General features: G+C 58.5%; 2 protein-coding genes and 1 long non-coding RNA gene across 9 annotated transcripts in view; 2 read left to right on the top strand and 1 right to left on the bottom strand.

Annotated features, from left to right (window-relative positions):
- The window catches only part of KANSL3 (KAT8 regulatory NSL complex subunit 3), a 32342-nt gene extending 20556 nt beyond the window's left edge, over positions 1 to 11786 (top strand). For 4 of the 5 annotated variants that reach the window (XM_064472913.1, XM_064472915.1, XM_064472914.1 and 1 more), the window contains 7 exons: positions 1225 to 1309; positions 2626 to 2777; positions 3259 to 3371; positions 3999 to 4218; positions 4456 to 4589; positions 8775 to 8937; positions 11077 to 11786. In XM_064472913.1, the coding sequence (XP_064328983.1) occupies positions 1225 to 1309; positions 2626 to 2777; positions 3259 to 3371; positions 3999 to 4218; positions 4456 to 4589; positions 8775 to 8937; positions 11077 to 11648 (1439 nt within the window). In that variant the 3' untranslated portion in view covers positions 11649 to 11786. The remainder of the gene's footprint in view (positions 1 to 1224; positions 1310 to 2625; positions 2778 to 3258; positions 3372 to 3998; positions 4219 to 4455; positions 4590 to 8774; positions 8938 to 11076) is intronic. The other variant, XM_064472917.1, reaches the window with a different exon arrangement.
- A 763-nt stretch (positions 11787 to 12549) lies between these two features.
- On the top strand, positions 12550 to 14518 carry LOC135317154 (uncharacterized). The gene is made up of 2 exons (XR_010376256.1): positions 12550 to 12801; positions 13173 to 14518. It is a non-coding gene; the product is annotated as an uncharacterized LOC135317154 (long non-coding RNA).
- Positions 13978 to 20087, bottom strand: ARID5A (AT-rich interaction domain 5A). Of its 3 annotated transcripts, XM_064472923.1 has the most exons (7): positions 18336 to 18392; positions 17827 to 17925; positions 16809 to 16974; positions 16671 to 16723; positions 16480 to 16577; positions 16237 to 16384; positions 13978 to 15963 (listed from the first exon to the last, which is right to left on the bottom strand). In XM_064472923.1, the coding sequence occupies exons 2-7, from the start codon at positions 17884 to 17886 to the stop codon at positions 14665 to 14667; spliced, it is 1824 nt and encodes a 607-aa protein (XP_064328993.1). In that variant the 5' UTR covers positions 17887 to 17925; positions 18336 to 18392; the 3' UTR covers positions 13978 to 14664. The 3 variants fall into 3 exon arrangements, with proteins under 3 accessions (XP_064328993.1, XP_064328991.1, XP_064328990.1); XM_064472921.1 differs by lacking the exon at positions 18336 to 18392 and adding an exon at positions 19980 to 20087 and having other exon boundaries at positions 16480 to 16723; XM_064472920.1 differs by having other exon boundaries at positions 16480 to 16723.
- Positions 20088 to 20988: the final 901 nt, after the last annotated feature.

A 20988-nucleotide genomic window follows, 5' to 3' on the forward strand; every position in this document is an offset into this window, starting at 1 on the left:
TGCGTTCAGGCTTCACGGATCAGTCGAGTGCCCAGCTCTGCTGTTCCCCTTCGGGCCTGAAGTCTGGCACAATACGCATTCGATATGCATATAAATAAACTCCAGCTCCTCTGCGGCTGTGAAAACCCGCTGCGACGAGCATTGCAGAGGTCCCTGCGGTCCAAGAAGAGGTGATGTGCTCAGTCTTCTTCCCCTTGAGCCTTTGCAAGGAGGCCAGAAGCTTTGGCTACTGTCACCCTTGTACCTGAAGGGTGTTGCCTTGTCACTGCCCGCGCTGGTGTACACGACTTCCTCACGTCAGAGTGGAGAGGCCCAGATATGTAAAGCAGTCGCTCGTTATTAGCGTTAGCTCGATGCAGTGCAGGACTGAAAGGTCAGCGTCTCCGTTCTGGTAGGAAATCAGAGGTTTTCAAAGCTGAGAAATAATTCTGCTCCTTTGGAAGTATCCCTTGGTTAATTTAGCAGTTGTTTTGAACTGTGAAAATGACTGATAAATACACATCCTTTTTTTACGGTTACAGTTAATCTTCTGGCAGCTTTGAAAATCTCTGGTTTCTGGAATCTTTTTTTTTTTTTTTTAATTTTCCAAACTTTACTTCTTTTCACAGAAAGGAAATGAATTGCAGAAGTAAACATGAACCAAAACAAGAATTCCCTCTTACCGTGTGTGAGCAGGAGGAATGCACAAGACAAACGCAGTTGTATCCCAAAACACCGCAATAAACAAATATTGTGACTCGTCGCATCCCTGTGTATTTTGTAAAGTGTCTCTAAAGAATGCTTACAAAATTCATCGCTAGCGACCAGCCAGATCCAAATTAATCGGTTGAGGCGGTAGACCTGTGCCGTGATGGACTAGGAGGAGGGGATTAGCGGAGATAAGGTTTAGAAGAGAGGTTTGCATTTGGTGGTGAGGGTCTGAGATTTCACTGCTTGCAGATTTTGAAGCCGATTCCCTCAATCCTGTGTAACACTTCCACAACGGCAGCTTTCCGGTTTTTATTCTCAACTCTGCTCTGTTTGATATTCCCGATCTCCCGTAGCGTGGTGGCCGGAGCGTGTGTTTATGGCTGCAGCAGCAGAGGTTTCCTTGAGAAGAAGCTTTGTGAGCGGGACAAGCCCGTGGCCTGCAGCGCTGGGTCTGTGGGTAGTTGTGTGAGAGAGGGGGAATCCCTAAAGACTCGTGGAGAGGAGAGAGTGAGGTTTCTTCTTTTTCTTTTGCAGTTGTCGCTGGAAAGCCGGTCCCCATGGCTGTCGGCCAGTCTGTGTCGGGCGCAAAGGAGCTGTCGGGACTGCTCACCACCCCCAAGTGAGTGCGACTTTCTTTTTTATAAGCTGTGGGTCTTTTTGACAGGCTGCTGATGGGAAGCACTGCAGCAGGGTGATTTCTGTGCATGGAGCTTTCTGGTATCTTGCATACGGCTGGAATTTTCTGAAGTGCAGGAGACTCTCAGGCTCCTGAAAACTCTTTGTCAACCGGCAGTCAAGTCTGAGAATGGCAGAAATGGGCAGAAGTAAAATCATTAAGGTTGGAAAAGACCTCTAGGATCATCAAGCCCAACCCCCAACCCAACCCCCCCCAGGCCTCCTAAACCATGTCCCCAAGTGCCACGGCTGCACGTCCTTTGAACCCCCCCAGGGACGGTGACTCCCCCACCTCTCGGGGCAGCCTGTGCCAGGGCCTGACCCCTCTGGCAGGGAAGACATTTCCCCTCATCTCCAACCTAAACCTGCCCTGATGCAGCCTGAGGCCGTTCCCTCTCGCCCTGTCCCTGGTGACTTGGGAGCAGAGACCGACCCCCCCCCTCACTCCAGCCCCTCTCAGGCAGCTGCAGAGAGCGAGAAGGGCTCCCCTCAGCCCCCCCTTCTCCAGGCTAAACCCCCCCAGCCCCCTCAGCTGCTCCTCATCAGATTTGTTCTCCAAGTAGAAGGTATTGTGGCTGTTGGGCTACATTTCAATATGGTTTTCCCAAATCCACGTTTGCTTATCTCTGTCTTTTGAATGCCTGTGGTGTCTTTTGCCAGAAATTCAGTGTTGTCTTTAATCCTTCCCTTCATTCCCTCTAACAGTCAAGCATTTTTTTCCCAAAGATAGGGAAAAGAAGCCTCAGTATGGGTTCATGAAGTTGATGAACTGGCTGTAGGGATTTCTGTTGGGGAATGAATCTGATGTTGACATCTCGCATCACTGTTTTCCCTTTTAATTCAAACCAAGCTTTGGAGAACCGGACTCTGACTGATCTGGGAGAGGGGAGAGGAAGAAGAGCTGTTCTCAAATAGAAAGTAGGTTTTAAATGGGAAAAGTTTCACTGCAAGGTAGATTGCTTTTGTGTAGGGTGACACAGCCCTTGCTGCACCTCGGTAGGCGCACACGTGATAACAAGCTCGCTCCCAATTCGGAAGAACACGGATTTTGCCATAGGTGCTCCTTGTTCTAGCTGCCACAGTGGACACAGGGAAAAATTGTCTTGCTTTGGGTTTTTGTAGCTCGTCAACTCCCTGCCTTACGCCTCCAGGAGTCATGCTTGGTTGTTAGGCCAGTGACAACTTGCTGTCAAAGCCATCTCGCCCTGCCCTGGGCAGTTTATCATTAACTGGAGTCTTTCTCTTCTGCTCGCTTCGTAGGCTGAGTTCAGCAGCAGAAACTTCCTCAGGTCCTGCTCCGGCTGCCGTGAGCCCCAGCAGCACAGCGCCCAGCGCTTTCCACGCCCTGCAGAGCAGGCTGGTGGCCAGCAGCGCCCACTGCCTGCAGGCCCAGCCAGCCAGTACCCTCCAAGGTACCTGCCTCTCTCCATGTCTCTCTCGTGAATGTAAAAGGTAAACCAGGTACAAAATCATTTGTTGGATCCTCTTTCTTGCATTCCCTGGTTGCTTTGGGTTTGGCCAAGGCAGTATTTGTAGCGCTTTGCTATTGCAGAGCCTGCAGAGATCCAGTGGGATGGTATAAAGCGAGGCTGAAGGCGCAGTAGGTGACCTGTGAATTGTGTCATTGGTATGTAATGATGCCTTGAGATACCAAAACCGACCTCCTCTTGCCTCCTGGGTTTCCCAGCTAACCTCGTTTGTAGCTGCAGCAATGAAATGTGTTGGACTGTGTGTGTAGAGCGTCGAGGAGGATCCCCGCCGACCTCGAGGCAGGCTGCTTGGGATGCTGTTCTTTAAAGAACCATTTTGCAGACACCTGCCATATGAGAGACCTGGAATTTCATGCTGGTGAGTTCTCCAAGCCTGATTTCGTTATTATTTACTTTTTTTTAGGAGCAGCATCTGCCAGCAGCCTGCTGCAAGGGCTGAGCTTCAGCCTGCAGGACATTGGGACCAAGTCATCAGCCCTTCCTGCCAGCGTAGCTGCTGCTGGGCCGCCCGTGCAGGTACGCAGCCTGCAAACATCAGAGATTCCCTCTCCGGAGGGAGGCTGTATGGAGGATAAAGCGGTAGGAGTCAAGGGAACCTAGACAGGACATGTTTGCCCCAGAACCAGAGAGATGAGGGACAGTCGGTGTGAACTGTAGCCAAAATGTAGCATCTAAGCCCTGGTGGTGGGCTGGGGGCTAAGGGTTCCCATAAGTGTCATGAGGTCTAGGAAACAGGGCTGTGGGAAGTTGTTTCTAGATGGCCACCTAGAAAATGCTGAGAAGGAGCTGGAGAATGGATGGGGTGGGGGTCAGCGGTCTTTCTCCTTGTTCTTCTAGGAAAATGCATGCCTGTGACCTCTCAGGCAAGCTCCCCATCCCTGTGGTGTGGGCCAACCTTTCAGAACGGGTGGCTTCATTAGAAGTGGAGCCACAGTTTCTCCCAGTCACACTTTCAAGTTGAAATGAGTATGTGCAGACTGGAAGGGACAAGGTTACTTGCCTTTAGACCTGCTTGTGGCCACCAGAATGAAGTGTGGAAACTCTGACCTCTGAAGACCTCTAGCTTCTGTGCGAGGGAGAGGCTGTGCCATCCCGGCATCCACTTTCCTTCCAGGTACTCAGTGTTTCCGCTTCTCCTTCCAGACCTCAGCTGTGAAAACACCCGCGCCTATCCAGAACCTGAGTGCCATAACCACGGGCACCGGCACGATCGTCCGCACCATCCCGGTTGCCACCTCTTTGTCTCTGGGAGCCTCGGCGAGCGGGAAGCCCACGGCCATTCACCAGCTGCTGACAAACGGGGGACTGGCGAAGCTGGCCAGCAGCCTCCCTGGCCTGGCTCAGATCTCCAACCAGGCAGCAGGTGAGAGAGAACGGGGACAGGCATGCGATGCAGGTGCCTGCGGCACCCCATCACCCCGAGACCGACGTTTCCAAAGCTTATTTTGCCTTTGAGCCGTAGCTACGGCCAGCTGCATGTGCTAGCAATTTCTGAGCAGCTTCCTCTAATGGGAAGAGGCTTCTGATGCATCCGCCAGTTGGTGAACGTGACCCGCGCAACCCCCATGTCTCAGGAACATCTCGCTCGTGTGTTTTCTAGGCTTGAAGGCCCCGACGACCATTACTGTGACGCTGCGTGGGCAGCCCAGCCGCGTGACCACGCTTAGCCAGGCTGCGATGGGGACTGTCCAGCCCCAGCTCGAGGAACAGCCGATGCAGACGCAGGCACCTCAGGTAATTTTTGGCACCTTCTCTGTAGAGAAAGTGCCTGCTGCTGCTCTTCTGCCCTTTTTCTGACCGCCATAGTCAAGGACAGATATGGCTGTTGTGGGGAAAGTGTTCTTGGTCACATCTCTTGGGTGTGATGAGCTTTGTTGCTTTGCTGAGGCCACACAGAAAGGGGCCTCGCAAGGTGGTGGTTACAAGGACCCAGTTCATCTTCTTGTCTGTTAGTGGCAGCGTCGCTTGTGCTCGATACGACGCTAATACCGCACCGAGGGGATCTCTGGCTAGACTTCGAAAGCTGGTATCGGCATGGAAATTGTTACTGAAGCTCCAGGCTTTCTTGGCAGGTTTTGGTGGGAGGAAGAAAGCTGTTCAGGCAGAGGGGGTTGGCCGTGCTCTCCGGAGCATTATTCCTCTTGAAAATGCTGCTTCTGACTATTAGATGCCCTGGTATGAGGCTGGGCCCTGTGGCTGTTGGGGATACTGTACTGTTTCCTTCTGCAGATCCCAAGCTCCTGCTCTTTCTCACTGCCATGCTGTTGAAACCAGTTTCTGAAGTGCTGAGCGTGTGCTCCAAGGTTGTACCTGTTTGATACAGATTTCCTTTTGGAGGTGGATCACTGACAGTAGGAAAAGCTCTTATTATTTGGACTCTCAATGCGTGCCAGCTACTGTCTCAAGGATCCCGGCTGCCTTCCTTCTTCCTAGGTTAAGTCTTGGTGTGGTTGATTTGAAAGCACAAGATGTCAAGTCAGAGAGGGTTTTTTTTCTTGTGAATGTAGTGGTTTCAGTACTGTAATGTGGACCTCTCAACCTCAAATCCTGGAGGTAGCAAAACGGGTAAATTTACTGCAGGTGTATCCTTGGGCTCTGTCCTAAACCACTGTAGATTTTGAGATGGATCCATGGAGGTGAGAGTGGAAAGGTTGGCTCTGACGCCCTGCACCAGGCAGCTGGTCAGTGGCGGCTGTGCTGTGCCATCAGCAAGGCTGACCTGATCTCATGGTGCCAGCTCCGGCACTGTGCAACACTCAGGTCTCTCCTGTAGTTGCTTCCCTGGCTGTGGGATGTGGGAGAAAACAGGCAGCCCGGACCTGCGGCCTGCCTCACGGGGCTGAAGGAGGCATTGCAGGAAAAGGGCTGCTGGCTGCCTGAGTGGAGACCGGGGGCTGTAACTTGACTGTCCAACAGACCCTGACTGCAGTGATTTGAGGCAGGCATCTGCAGGGAGACGGTAGTTCAGAGAACAAGTCAACAAGCTCCCAGGATGATAAATGCTGCAGCTTGGGCAGTCGGGCGAGTGCGGAGCATCCAGTGGGGATCAAGCTCTAGTTCCCAACAGGGATTAACAAACTGGCGCTGGACGCTGAGGATGCCAGGATTACTCCAGGTTGGCAGGGTTTGGGTTTGTCATTCTTGCACGTGGTTTTCCTACTTTTGATAGCACTAACGCCGGTCCCGGGCAGATAATCCGGTGTAGGAGAGGCAGAGCAATCTTTGTAGATGAAGGTCTGTAGTTTGGTCCCTGTTGCTGGGCTGGCTTGAGTTGTGGGCAGGGAGCGTGCCTCTGCTCCTTGCTGCTGTGTGCAGAGGCTGTTTGAGGTTGGTTGGAGCCCTGAGATATATTTAGGGAGGTGTTATCCTAAAGGTGAAGCCTTTGGATGGAAGTTGGGCAGGTATTAACAGGGGCAGCCATAAAACCTTAGTTTGTCCCACGCTGTTTTAGAGCTGGCATCGCAACCACTGTTGCTGGGCGTTTCCACGCAGCGTCCTGGTTTACTGCTGGTTAAACCTCACATTTGGGAGCATCCACATCCTTCCTCCCTTGACTTTTCTGTGCCTTTCAGTCACTTTGCTAACACGACAAAGCCTGTGCGCGTTGGCAGAGCTGAGCTTAGAGCTGGCACAGGAAGAGCTCGGAAACACAGAGCTAGTGACACTCAGCGCAGATCCCACCTAAGCAGCAGGTGAGTTGCTTTTGTAGGTCTGAAACTCTTCATCCGTGTTGGAGGCAGTTTTTGTGCTCTTCAAAGGCCACTTAGTAAACCGTCAGAACTGGCGTGCTTCCCTTTACGTCCTTTGTTACCTTCAAGAGACCCTAAATATCCAGCGGAACAGTGACTCCGCAGTGTAACGGAACTTGGTACGGATGAACTCCAGGGTTAACGAGTTCATGTACGGGTTAATGTTTTAAGGCGGTGGCTCTTGGAGCGGGAAATTGGATTGTACGCTGTGACTTTTACCTACAATGCTGAGCTTGTGTGTTCAAGGTAGGGCTTAATTGTGTGGCCAGCTGCGAGAGTTGCTTCAAAAGCAAACTGAAAGCTGGCTTTTACAGGAAATGGAATGAGCTCTGTGTTTTTGCAACTAATTATAGCCCTTGACATCAGCTTGTGTGTACCTTGAGCACATAGGATTACGTAATCTAGCAGGGCTTCCTGTAAAAGAGCAAATTTACAAAAGGCTTTGGGGGATAACGTCGTCGCCGGGGGCTTAAGCTCTTGTGTTTTCAGCAACAGCCAAACTTGTTGTCGGTTGCGTTCCCTTTGAAATTCCAGCTGACAGGCTCCAGTGTGCCTGTGCAGGAAGCGTGAAGCCCACGCATCGGCTGTGCGCTGTGATTTTTAAACTCTGGGGGCTGGGGCGATGCCTGTAGCAGCTGAGATGCAGTTTGAGTGGGTAAATCTTTTCCTTCCCCCGTGGGCATTAAGCGGGAGGCGGAAGACTGAGGAATCTCCCGGGGGAGTTTGGCGCAAATGCTTTCTGTGAGTAGCAGAGTAGAAAGAAGCAAGAGTGTTTGGGTGGCTTTAAAGTGAAAAAGCAAGCTAGTTTCAGCTTCTCTTTTCAAGCAACTGCTCCACTGTGGTTTGAACGTGGCTTTTTGTACGGGTTCCCCCCTGCAGTGTGGTTATATCCTGATAGCAGCTCCACAGAGCGCAGAGTGATGCTGATGCTGGGTCACGCTCTTGTTTTCCGCTCAGCGGCACGAAGATTTACGCTGCGATGATCAGAGCTGCAAGCTGAGGTGTCATGGTTTGAGCTTTGGGCAAGGGTCTCCCCTTGATGGCATGAGGAGAGCTCTGAGGAGAGCCCAGGGCCAGCTGCTGGTGGTGGATGTGCTGTAAGCAGGCAGTAAACAGCTTTCTTTTCCTGAAGTCTGACCCCTTCCACTCCCAGGGGCAGAAATATTAATTACAGCGATGGAGCACCATTAAATTGCTACACAAGGCATGGAAAAGCAGGCTGCGACCTGCACAAGCATTGGGGGGGGGGCTCAGACTTAAGCAGTGCTTGTCAGTGGTGGAGGAATGCGACCAAGCTGGGTCAGAGAAGTCTGACTGAAGAGGTGGGTGTCTGCTTCTGTAGCTGGAAAAGCTGCTTTGCAGCTTGAGTTATGTCACCTCAGGGCTGTGGGCTCCCAGGGAGAGCACAGGAGCACGTGCAGTCGGCTCTCTGCAGGATCAGGTTGTAGGTGCGCCTGAGTTCAGGCAAGTGAAGCTGACCCAGAAGTCTTTGAAGAGCCCCTCAAATGGGGGAATTTCCAGGTATTTCGCTGATGCTTCTCGGTGCTCTTCAGGGTGTGCTTGGGACACAAATCCAAACTCCCCAGTTGTCCCAGTACTGGATGTCTGGTGGACACTGGTGCCCTGTGACCAGATGGTTCTTGTTAGAGGGGCTTGTACATCTTCATCAAGCAAGGCAGAAGCTCTTCTGATGCAGAGGATGGTGTGTGCTGCTCCAGTTTTCGCTGGGCTTTCACTGGTGCCGCTGGTAGTAGCGTGTCATTCTTGCAAGTGGGTCTGCACAATGCAGGAATCGTTCTTGAGCTCCTGCCTGTTGCTGCGCTGTTGCTGCAGAGGAAACGAGAGCAGGACCGATCTCCCTGACAACCAGCGATGGGGATAGAGCCATCCTGTTCCGCTCCAGAAAAAGGCAACGAGTTTGTGCCAGTCTCGGCACAGTGTCAGTGCTGCAAATGACACCGTTGTGTTGTTAGAATTCAGATCTCTGCGGATTTTCTCAGCACGCATTTTCCCTTGAGCCTTGGTGATGGCTGGTCAGAGTGAGGGCAAGGCTAGAAGAAGCACGGAGAGGGCGTGATTTTTTTTAGGTGAGGGCTAGCGTCCCGCAGGTGGTGTATCCTCGGCAGCGGGGGGCACTTCCAGTAGCTCTCCGTTACTTTAACCCTTCCAGGCTCCAGATGGTGCTGTTGGGAACCTGGCTGCCCCAGCTACCAGCGCCGCCTCTCCTGGCAAGCTGCTGTCTCAGATGGATCTCAGCAAAGCCCAGGCTGGCGCAGAGATGGCTCCTGCCGACCCCGCGGCACACCTGACCTCCGCCGCGGCAGCACCCGTAGGTGAGGCGCATGGCAGTCGTGGGGCGCGGGCAGCCGGCCTGGGGACCAGAGCGGAGGCTGGGTTGGAGCCATGCCACCTGGCGACACGTGCGGAGTCACCCCGGGGAGTAGCTGCCCAAATGCCGCTTATTTTTAAGCCCATCACCTTTTTTTTTTTGTTCCCCCCCACCCCCGCTTTAAGTTAGGTTCCCCCGTGGTGTCTTTGCACAAGTTTTGGCCCAATGCAGCTGTTTTTGAGCAGTTGACGAAGAGCAGGGTGTTAAACTTGAGCCCAAACACAGAAGGGATTATCTGCAGCTTGTGTTTAGGGCCCCCGTCATGCACTCGTAGCAATAAGCACTCTCCCTGCTGCCTACGTTTACCTTGTCTGGGGAGAGCAGACCCATCCAATTACAGCTAAATAAATGCTGCAGAGCCACTACCCAGCCAGTAGCCTCAGACTTGAAAAGAAATAAAGCTGACACAAGCTGGTGATGCGGTCCGTTGCATTCTCAAAGGCTTCTGTACCAAAGAGCCCGCTGCCAGCCAAGCCGGTGTTTTCGTTTTCCTCGGTCCAGCCCATTTCCAAGCAAGTGGCAGGGTGAGCAGGTAGGCAGCACTCAGGCCAGATCTGGCGGATGAAGTTCAGTGGGGCTGTGCCGCTTTCCCAAAGGACAGGCGAGGCAGCTCGGCTTTCCTTGCAGGCGTTAAACCCAGCTAACTGACCTCTGCAGACTCGCAAACTCTGCTTTTTTTCCCCCAGGACTCATCAGGGAGGTGCAGAAGCACTTGGCTTAAGTCGTCGTCTTGTGTTTTTTCTTGTTCCTTTTGTTATTTGTCATAGCTGGTGGATGAAGTTAGGTTTGTGGAGAACATCACCTGCTTCTGCTGGAGGTTCAGGCTGGCTTCACGTCCAGCGGGGAAGACCAGTTCGTAGGAAAGCTGCTGGAGCAGCAGGGTGGGCTGGGGTGCAAGCGCAGAGAATTTTCCAGACTCTGTTTCCTGGGGCGGTTGTTGCCGATGTCTTCACAGCATCGCTGGGTGTCCGTGCTGCTTCCCCAGCCTGCGCCAGGGGGGCTGGAGTCGCCTGTTCTTGCTGTCCTCCCACCCTTCCAGCCTCCCTGATTCCCCCCAGGATGGTGGGGTCGTTGCTCCCATTCTGCCTTCGCTCCGCGCCCTCCCCGCTTGAGGCGCTCCGTTTGGGTTCCACGCTGTGCTGGTGGTGGTTGTGGCGTGGCGCTGACGAGCGCGAGGGACGCCGCGGCACATCGCTGATGCCCCTGTATCAGCCATAACGGTGCTGCACGCCCGGTGACCCGGCGTGGCTGGTTGCTTTCCACTCCTCGGTGCGGGCTCCTGAGGGACGGAGCAAGTCGCAGCTCTGGCGACTGCAGGGGCAAACCACGGGCTGCTCCAGGTCGGGGTCTTTCTGGTCAGTGTTGTCTTTAACCAGTCCCCAGGCTTTTTCCCATCCCTTGAGCGCATCTAATCCCAGTGATGAGATTTCAGTGACGTCTCTCTCCCCTCTGTTGCTCTCTGGGCTGTGGCTACCGTAGCTGTAGCTCCGGAGCCGACTTGGATGGGGTAACCACCGCGATGCAACCTCTGCCGTTGCCTTAGAGCACAGAGGGCTTTGTTTCACAAAGCCTAAAGTCTTTCAGCCGCCTCCTGAGGTGGAGCGTGATGAGGGTCTGAGCACCCCCGTCACTGCTGGTGGGATGGGGCTGGAGGTGCTGGAGATGAGCAGGAGCTTGCCTTGAGCCGGGCTGCCGAGAGCAGCGTGAGCTTGGTGTGGTCTGTGGCAGCTTGCCAGGTAGGATGGGGCAAGATGGAGCCTGCTTGGCTAAGGAAGAACCACGATGTCCTGTCCCAACGGGAGGGGACTTTTTGGGGAGATTAGACTCTGAAGGAAGAGGGAGGCTTCCGTGGGGGATCTGAGCGGTCTAGGTGGGGAGCGGTGCTGGTGGTGCCCGAGTTTGACTGTTGTGGTTCCCTTGCCAAGGCTGTGGCAGCGCTGGGGTTTGTGCTGGGGTCTCGCTCTGCAGAGCAGACAAGGCCAGGTCTTTCTGTTCGCTCTGAAACCCTGTGACTCCGCTGCTGCGGCCCAGGGTGGGCACCGCATCCCCATGGCTGCTGACCGTGCTCTCCCCCTCTCCCCAGTGACCACCACCAGCCCCATGAAGACGCTCTACGTCATGTCGGATGCCAAGCTGTCTGCGCTTACCAAGTCTGTGATGGGAGAGGCTACCTCTGTGCCCCTCAAACTGCCGGGCATCCAGCCTTCCTCCTCCTCAGCCAGCTCTCCCACTGGCGCCGTCACCTTCGCCACCTCCCCGCTGGCCGGCACCCCCAGCCCTCCCGGCAGCCTGGTACACCCGAAGGTGGGACAAGTCCTGCAGACGGCTTCCAAGACTGTCATCCTGACCTCGACACTGGCCACGATGAAGGGCGATGGACCTCTGGGACACATCGGGGAGAAGGTCAGCTTGACCAAGAGCGCCACAGCCCTCGGCCATGCTCTGGGGGCAGTGGAGACCCTGGGGAGGGTTCCCTCCGTGGTGGACGACGGGAGCACCATCATCCACACCAGAGAGGCTCTGGCCAACAGACACTTGCTGCCCCAGGGCGTGCTGCCAGGAGGGGCCGGCACCACGCTCATAACGCTGGGCAGCAGCCTGGCCAGCTCCTCCATCATCGCCACGGCGGGGCCCACGCTCAGCCACAAGCCGTAGGGACCCCCGGGACCCTCGGCTGCGGGGTGGGAGAGGAGCAGCCCCCTGGGCACGGGGCGCTGGTTCACGCTGGAGCAAACTGGGGGGATGTTTTTTCTGTTTTTCTTGCTGTTTAATAAAACTTTTTCTTGTCCTTTACCGACTTTGTTGCACACGTCCCTTCCAAAAGCAGCTTTGCCTGCAGCTCAGCCCTCGACCGCTTTTGTCGGGAGCTCATTTCTCTTGCCGTGAAGGCGTGGAGGGACAAAGGAGCCTTGGGCAGGCAGGGAAGGATTCCTGCTGCGGGTCTGGGAGCAGGCAGGGCATCTCCTCGTGCCTGTGCCATCCTCGTGGGAGTTTCAACTCATTCTTCCTACTATTTGGAATATTTATACATGCTGAAAGAGGCTCAAGTCAAGGCTCAGGGCAAATTAAGGTTAAGCTTTACAGTTGCCTGTGCCTCAGCAAGGAGGGGTAGGGCTGGGCACCTGGGCAGCTTGTGCTTGAAACAAGGGAAGCAGCAGAAGGGGCGACGCAAAGGTGCTGAGAGGATGAGATGAGCCCGAGTTCGGCACCATCGAGGGTGTGGTTTGCCAGGGCTCAGGCCAAGTGTTCCCCTCCCCGGCGCTGTCACTGGGCTCTGGGGCTTATTTTCACAGGACAGAGCTTAAGGCTGTGAATTGGTGGGTCTTTTTGTGGCTCTCGGGGATAATCCCAACACTCTTGATGTTGATGTCTCTGTGGCACTCTGCGGCTCTGCTGCGCCCCAAGCCCTTGGCTCTTGCTTCCCTGGAGGGACGCAGGGCGTGATGGCAACGCTTGCCGGCGGAGATGCTTTCGGGGAGCGTGATTCTTGGCAGACGGAGACCCATGGTGTTGGGGCGGCCCCGTGCTCCCCCCGAGGGCAGGCACGTTTCCGAAATCTCCGCTCACTTCCTCATCCTGCCGGCTCGTGAGAAGATCCTGTTTTTTGGTTCAGCTTCGCCGGGATGGCGCACACCACGGCAGAGGCAGGGTGTTTGTTGCAGGACAAGAACCGCTGTCCGCTTTGGTTCGTCGTGAGAAGAGGGAGATGCCCCGAGTCCCTCCAACCCCTCCCGGGCTCCAGACACTGTCCGGCTCTTTGGGGACTGTCCTGCTTTGCCTTCGTAGCCCCTCGCACACGGGGCTGCTGGTGAGTAGCGATCCTGAGCGTGCTGAGCTTTGCCAGCACCCCAGACCCTTTCTTCCCTTTTCCCTGGGGATTTGTGGGGGGGAAAAACCAGCAATCTGGGTTCAGCCCAGGCAGTTCCCCACAGGGAAGGGCGTGGGTGTGGGATGACCTTGAACCCCAAGGCTGAGCGAGCCCCTGGCGTAGGGGCTTTGCCTGCGGGAAGCCACTAAATGTGGTGCCTTCCCCCGAGGCGGCAGCGATGGGACCGCAGCCGGGAGGAACTTGGCCTCCGCTCTGGCACCCGCGGTGCGCACGGACACAAGCGCGTCTGCTAAAAACGAGGGTCTGCTGCTGACCTGCAGTGTTTTTAAGCAGCTCAACTCTTTTTCCAGGCTTGAAGGCACAGTTTCTCTGCTGCAATTCCAATAATAAGCTGAGACACCCGTAGGAATGTGGCATCTCCGGTGCCCTCGCTCCCAGGTGCGGAGGCAGCTCTTCAAGCTCTGTGGCCACGTCCTCACTCACAAACCAGGCTTAAACCGGTTATTAAACCTTTCTGATGTCCAGGCTGGCGGATCCAGGCGTGGTTGGGCCAGTGATGCTGCTCTTCTCGATGAGTCTAATGCTAAAAGCATTGTGCAGTGACCAGGGCTGCCTGGGGCTAAGTCTCCTCTTCCAATTTCTATCCCAAAGCTTTTCCTTTCCATGGATATAGCAGGAGTGGTTTAAGAGCTGACTTACTGCTCCCGCTCCACCTGAAGCCGTAACCCTCTCTGGGGACGAGCAAGTGCCACCGTCCCCCTGCCCCTTCGGCTTCGATGGCTTGTGGCGAGGCGCCCAGGAGGGCGGTGAGCGGATGCGCTTGTGGGGAGCAGCCGGCGTGAGAAAAGCAAGTCCTGTAGCTCTGACGAAGCCTTTTAGGCTGGTCGCAACAGCTTGTCTGGAGGCAAAAAGCACCTGGAGATGTTGCTGGGCCGGTCCACGCTTGGAAGCGTGGCTGCTCCACGAAACGGCTGCGATTCCCCCAAAACTGATGCAGAAAAACACCTCCTTCCCCCTGGAATCGGGGTGGGCCCAGAGGCGGATCTCAACCCATCCCCACGGCATCACGAAACACCTCTGGGGCTCCACGCTTAGGGTGATGATCCCCCCAAACCCTGCCCCGATCCGAGAAATCAAGGACACCCCAGACAGTGCCAGGTTGGGACCATCCGGCCAGTTTTATTTTAGGCGCTGCCTCTGCAACCAGCTCGGCCGCTGCGGCTGTTCGCGGGGCGCAGCAGCAGCGAGCGGAGCGGCCGGAGCGCTTTCCAGGCAGCCACCCAACGCCGTGGCCACTCGCCGCAGTCCCAAACCCCTAAAAAAAGCCCCCAGAAAACCCTGCGGAGCCCTGGATGGAGGCAACGTAATGAAAAACCAAAATGCATCGCGTGGTGTGAGGCGGCCGGGGGCTCTGAACCAGGGCGTGGCCGAGCGTCCCTGGCACGGCGGGACGGGAACAACCATCACGCGGCTCAGCCTCTTGCCACATCGTGTGAAACCGCGCCAGGGCACGGTATCGCTCGCAAAACAGAAACCTCTGCAACTCATTTTGATCCCCCCCCCCTTTTTTCTTTTATGTGTGTATGTATATATATATATATAATATATATAACCTTGTGATACTGGTAGTTAAGCCACCGGCATAACGATGTCAGATACAAACAGCTCTAAAATCAAGAGTAAAAATGACACAGTCCACATCGTCTCCTCCCAGTCCTGTGGCCGCAGGCTCTGCAGCGGCGAGCGGCTTCCGCACGCGCCTCGCTGCCCGGCTCAGCGCGGCCTCCCAGCCGGCTCCTTCCTCCGCGGGGAGCGAGGCTGATCCGGAGCAGGATGGAAGCGCTACAGCTTGGTGTGGTGGTGAAAGGCAGGCACGTGTGGGGAGGCGTAGGCAGGCTGGCTGTGCCACGTCGCCGCCGGGTAGAGCTGGTGCCGCAGCGAGCTCTCGTAGGAGGCCGGGTAGTGCCCGGGGCCAGTCGCCAGCGGCCGGCACAGGTCGGAGGGCTGCGTGGAGGCGGCTACCAAAGGGCTGGGGAATGCGGGGATGATGAAGGGGTTGACGGAGAGGGACGGTGCCACCGGCACCCCCTGGGTTTTGAGGTGCTCCAGCGGGTTGCTGAAGCTCGCCGGGAAATGCAGCATCGCTCCCTTGTAAACGTCCGGGGCTTGCGGCAGCGGCGCAGCATAGCCAGGGCTGGCCACCACGGCCTTGGGTTTAGCCAGCCCTTGCTGGCCCCTGGGCGAGCCGGCGCCCGTGTCCCTGCCGTCCGCCTCCTTGACGAAGGGGGAGAGGGCACGTAACTTCCCCCTGGGGCCAAAAGCTGCTTCCTCCTCCCGGCTGCGCTTGCCCCGGGGCGCGGCGGGGGCGAAGCCGGCTCCAGGGGGCACCCAGCAGGCTTTGACGGCGGCGCAGGTGGCCGCTCGCCGGCTCTCCCTGCTCCACGACTGCCCCGCTTTGCTCCGCAGGTCTTGGGGCTGCTCTGGCTCCTCGGATCGCGATGGGAAGGTGGAAGGTGGCTCCAAAAAATCCTTCAAGTTGGAGAAACACCCCCAGAGGGGATGGCAGCTGATGGGCTTCAGCACCTCGTTGCGGTAGGCGTGGAAGCAGCCGGTGAAGGTGGTGGTGGGCGCCAGGCCCCCCTCCTCAGCCCGCGGGCAGGGCTGGCTGTCTCTCCCGCTGGGGGATGCGCTGGGGGTGGGTCCCACCTCACTCCCGACGCTTGGAGCTGTATCCTCAGCCGCCCCCGGTGGCTCCGGGCTCCTCTGCTCATCGAGGCGGGGGCCAGTGGCCGGCCGGGGGAGCTCGGGGCTGGGGCCGGGGCCAGCATTGCTCGCCGGCCGCCGGCCCTCGGGGCAGTGGCGTTTGTGGCAGTGCAAGGACTCTGCCTTGCTCACCTGGGCCAGCAGCTTCTTCTTGGCCAGGGGAGACATGATGGGGTGGTTGCCTTTGGAGTAGAAACTGGAGAAAAGGCGCTTGTAGGTTTCAGTGTGGGTCCTGCAGGAGCTGGGACATGCCCCTGAGGGGCTCGGGGCCGGGACCACCGGACTGGAGCATCCCTCCGCCCCCTGGCCCCGCTCCGGGGCGTCCCGCGCATCCTCTGGGCCGGCTGCTGCCTCCGGCTTCGCCTTGTCTGGAAGCATCTGCAAGCAGAAGGGATTTGGGGTATGGGTGCCGGGCGCTGCCACATCCCCATGTGGGGTCCCAGCTCCCCCCGGCCCCCTCCCCAACTCTGGCTGCCCTCACGCCCTCCTCCGCTCTCCTCTTTCCCCAGCCAGCCGCATCCCTCCTTGCCCTTCCCTGGGCACCCCAGTGGGTCCCCCCGGCGAGGGACAGACACGGGGGCTGCTGTTGGGGTTCGGGGGCTGCACCCAAAGCGGAGCCGCTTGAGCCGGGCTCGGTGGGGGGCCGCGCACCTGCTCCCGGCCCTTCTCCTTCTTGGCCCTCTTGCTCTTCTCGCCCGTCTCGGCACCCTTGGAGACCTTGTACTGCTTGCGGGGCTTGCTGGGGGGCAGAGGCTTGTCGTCCTCCCCCTTGAGATGCCGCACGTACGGGAGGACCAGCCTGCGGGGGCGAGCGGAGTGGGGGGGCAGCGGTGAGAACCGGCGCCGGGAGGGGAAACCGAGGCACAGAGCGAGACCCCCTGGCTCGTCCCCTACCTCTCGTAGTGCCGCCGGGTGCAGGTGGCCGCGCTGGTGCTGCCGGGGCTGCCCCCCAGCTCATCGTAGACGTTCTTCCAGAGCCGTCGCCCCGTCACCTGTGGCGGGAGGGATGGGTTAGCCCCCCCCCGGCACCCAGGGGACACCCCGGCACCCAGGGGACACCCCGGCACCCAGGGGCCGTTGCTTACCAGCTCGTAGGCTCCCAGTTTCTCCACGGCTTTGTAGATCTTCCAGAGGTTAACTGGAAATAAAGAGGAGATGCTGAGGGGTCAGGGGGACGCGGCGCTCGCCATGGCGGCTCCTCCCAGCCCCGGTGGGGGACGTACTCTGCTTGAAGCCGAGGTGGGGGATCCTCTCGATGGGCGTGTGTCGGTCCTTCATGAACTTGTAGAGGCTGACGAGGAAAGCCTCCTCCTCCTCCTTCTCGCCGCCGGTTGTCGCTTCTTCCGCCGGCTTCTCCTGCTCGGAGCCATCCTCCGGGACCGGAGCCTCCTGCGGGACACGGGGGTCAGAAGGAGCCCAAGGGGAAACTGCGGCAGAGCAGAAGCACCCAAGCAGCCCCCTCCACCGCCAGCCCCGCGCATGCTTCCCAACCCGAAGGCATTTAACGAGCTCGCGGTTCGTTAGCCGGCAGCCCGGGCCGCCGGCCAACTTGGTCAAAGCGCTGGAACCGTGCGAGAACACGAGGAACGGCTTCCAGGAAAACAGACGGGCAGAAATTCATCCTCCCCCCCACCCCCCGCCGCCGCCTTTCTCAGCTAAAAATGTTTCTCGTTTGTTTGTTCTACATTTTCCGGAGTTATAAAACTTGTTGCTATTTTTGGGCAAAGCAGCTGCTCGGCTCCCAAGTACTTTATTTATTTATTTTTTTTTTAATTCTTCTTCTTCTTTCTATTCTTTTAACTGCTCGTGACAGACGCGGTATTTTAACGGCTGAACTATTTTGAGGTTTTGTTGGTTGTTTTTTTTTTTTTCTTTTGAAAAAAATAAGCCGCTGGAGGGCGGGGGGAGGGGGTCCAGCGCGGCAAAACCTAAACCCCCCCCTCCATCGGGATGAAAAAATAATTAGAAAAATCAGAAGCTGCGTTGGGGGGGGGGGGGAAGTGTCATTTCTTGCTGTAAGGGAGCCCCCAAAAATGCCCTGTTTTGGGTATGTTCCCCCCCCCCAATGCTGGGAAATTCACCCTTCTCTTCCTCATCCTCGCTTTCACAGGCGGCAAAAGTGATGCTCACCCCCCCCACCCCCCGAGCACCTCATCCCCCCCTAAAATTTTGGGGGGGAGGGTGGTGTCAGCATCGTCTCCCCCCTCAAAAAAAAATAAACCACCGGGGTGCGGCACTCACCGCCGGCTTGGCGGCGGCGGGGTCTTGGGGTTCTTGTCGCTGGGCTTGGTTGTCCTCCATGGGGGGGGGACGTGGTCGTCTTTGATTTTAGGAGGGGTCCTGCAAGGCAAAAATGGGGGGGGGGGGGGGGGGGGGGTGTGAGACACCCCGAATTGTTGTTCCTCCCCTCAAGAAAAAAATTGAGGGTAAATTGGGATGATTTGGGCCACAGCGGTACCCGCCAGGCACCGTCCGGTCGATTTCGGTGTCCCCACCCCGAAATTTAGGGGTCGGTACCCCCTTGACACCCCAAATTCCCCCTCCCTTCACCCCCCGCCTACTTTTTGGGGGGAAAACCGAAAACCGTGGAAAAATGGGGAAAAAAGGGGGTACCAAATAGGGGAAACTGAGGAACGGGGGGAGGGGGGGGCACCCCACTCCCTTCCGTGCCCCCGCCCCCCCGCGAGACCCTCTCCGGTCTGTGGTCCCCCCGCCCCCCCCCCCCCGTGCCCCATCCCGGTCCCGCTCACCCGCCGCCGCCGCGCCATGCGACAGCCCGAGGGGCGGGACCGCCACGCCCCCTCGCCATCTATTGGGTGGAGCTGCCACGCCCCCTCATCCTATTGGCCAGCCGAGCTGCTCGTCCCCCCTCCCTCTGCCCGGGCGAAGGGCATGCTGGGAGTTGTAGTCCTACGAGCGAGCGCTGCGTGTAGTCGTGCAGCCTTGTGCACACGCGTGTGCAAGGGGCGCGTGCACGCGTGGGCGGGGCCCGCGCGCGTACGCACGCGTGGCTGCCGGTGCCCGGGGCGCGCGCGTCCCCCGTAGGCAGGCTTGCACGCGTGCTCACGCGCGTCGTGCATTTGCGCGTGGAAGGCGGGGGCGCGCGTGGGTAAACGCGCGGGGCGGGGCGGGCACGCGCGCCCGGGCGTGTTCGTGGGGGGGGGGGGGGGGGCATACGTGTGGCAACACGCGCGTGCGCGTGAGCCCCGGGCGAGCACGCGCGAGCGCAGGCGCGTGCACGTGGGTGCGGGCGGCCTCGGGGGCAGGCGGGCACACGTGCGCGCGCGTGTGCAAGGGCGGGCGAAACACGCGTGTCCCGTGCGTGCGCGGAGCGGCCGCGGCGCCGGGCCCCGGCCGTGATTTTGCCGGCTCAGATTTGGTTCCCGGCACCGCGAGTGCGGCGACGGCACTGACGTGATTTCCTCCTTTTCTGGTATCGCTCCGAAAACGCAGGAAACCGGGGGTGTGTGTGCGTGTGAGACACACGGGGCATGACACACAGCGACCGGGGCTTTTGGGGTGAAAAGCGGCGGATTTGGGGCAAAGCAAGTCAAGCTGGAGGGAACGAGCTGCGCCGCACCAAAGCGGGCGGCGGGTGAGCTTTGAGCAGGACATTTGGGGTGGCTGAAGGCGACGGCCGGGCTGCAATTAGGCGTTTAACGCGCTAATAATTAACGGCACTTCGGTGGCGGGGGCGGCACTTCCCCGGCGCTGTCGAGAAACCGCGGCATCGCTCCGCGAAAGCTGGGCTGGAGCGGGCTGAGACCGGACAAACTCATCCCACCCGCCGCTCGACCGCCTGCAGACCCCTCGGTTCCCCTTCGGGGCTCGTCCTCGTTATCAAAATCCCTTTCTGTTAAGCCAAATTTTGGGCGTTTGGGCCCAAATTGCCGGTGAGCGGCGTCCCGGCGCTGCCGGCCGGCCCGGAGCGTGGCGGAGGTTGGAGCGAAGGGCCGAGCGTCACGGCTAGGAATAGCGCGGGAGCGGTGCCAAGCCATTACGGTGGGTGAGTAATGGGTTGAAGTCATCCCTTCCCCGGCCCGCGCCGCCGCCGCCGGGAGGGAAAATAACCCCCTTACATCACCCAGCGCTGGGCGAAGGGACCCTGGGGGGGGGTGGGGGGAGTGGGAGAAGGAGTTTGGAGTGGGTGGGGGTGGTCACGGGTGTCACCGTGGGGTTGGGGTGGGTCCCCCTTTTCTACAGGGTTTTGGGATTCCGGATGATTTCCCGGCCTCGCCGCCCTGGCATGTGCCGAGTTCAGCCAGTCTCAGCTCGGCGGCGGTGGGATGGGGTGAGGTGGGGGGGGGGAGTGTGGCGAGGCAGGGTGACACGTGGCTCGTGGCGAGTGACAGGATCCCCCACCCTTCCCAACTCCGGGACCCCCCGGGACTCACCGGCTCAGGAGGCGAAGGCCGGGCGGCTCATCGGCGCGGCCGGAGGAAGAGCTCTGTGGTTTGCTGGTGTTACGGTACCGGGGATGACGGGCTGGGGGGATGAGTCATCCCCCACTCAGGGAAGTGGCGTGTGCGGGTGCGTGTGCGAGTGTGTGTTTGCGTGTGCAATTGACTCTTTCGTTACTGGAACGGCCGGGCTTTTTGGGGTTCTCACCCAGCGGCTGCCCGGCACCGCGCTGAATGACTGTGCCGGACTTTCCAGCCCGAGCCCCCCCCGGGGCTGGCGACGCAGCCGCGGTGCCACCGGGGTCCGCCGCGGTCCTGGGGACACAGCTGGGTCCCGGTGGCCGGGGTGCTTGTGGGATCGTGGTCCTGGTCCCCCTCGAGGGTGGCTTTGCTGGGCATCATCCTGCCAAGGGGGACGGTGACCCTGGTGTCCCCGGTGTCCCCGGTGCTGGGCATCATCCTGCCAAGGGGACGGTGTCCCTGGTGTCCCCGGTGTCCCCGGTGCTGGGCATCATCCTGCCAAGGGGACGGTGTCCCTGGTGTCCCCAGTGTCCCCGGTGCTGGGCATCATCCTGCCAAGGGGATGGTGTCCCCGGTGTCCCCAGTGTCCCCGGTGCTGAGCATCATCCTGCCAAGGTGACGGTGTCCCTGGTGTCCCCGGTGTCCCCGGTGCCGGGCATCATCCTGCTAAGGGGACGGTGTCCCCGGGTCTCCGGTGTCCCCGGTGCTGGGCATCATCCTGCCAAGGGGACGGTGTCCCTGGTGTCCCCGGTGCTGGGCATCATCCTGCCAAGGGGACGGTGTCCTGGTGTCCCCGGTGTCCCCAGTGCTGGGCATCATCCTGCCAAGGGGACGGTGTCCCCGGTGTCCCCGGTGCTGAGCATCATCCTGCCAAGGGGACGGTGTCCCCGGTGTCCCCAGTGTCACCGGTGCTGAGGATCATCCTGCCAAGGGGACGGTGTCCCCGGTGTTCCCAGTGTCCCCGGTGCTGGGCATCATCCTG

Source organism: Phalacrocorax carbo, chromosome 24 (genome assembly GCF_963921805.1).
Source record: "Phalacrocorax carbo chromosome 24, bPhaCar2.1, whole genome shotgun sequence".
In the NCBI taxonomy this organism is placed as follows: Eukaryota; Metazoa; Chordata; class Aves; order Suliformes; family Phalacrocoracidae; genus Phalacrocorax; species Phalacrocorax carbo.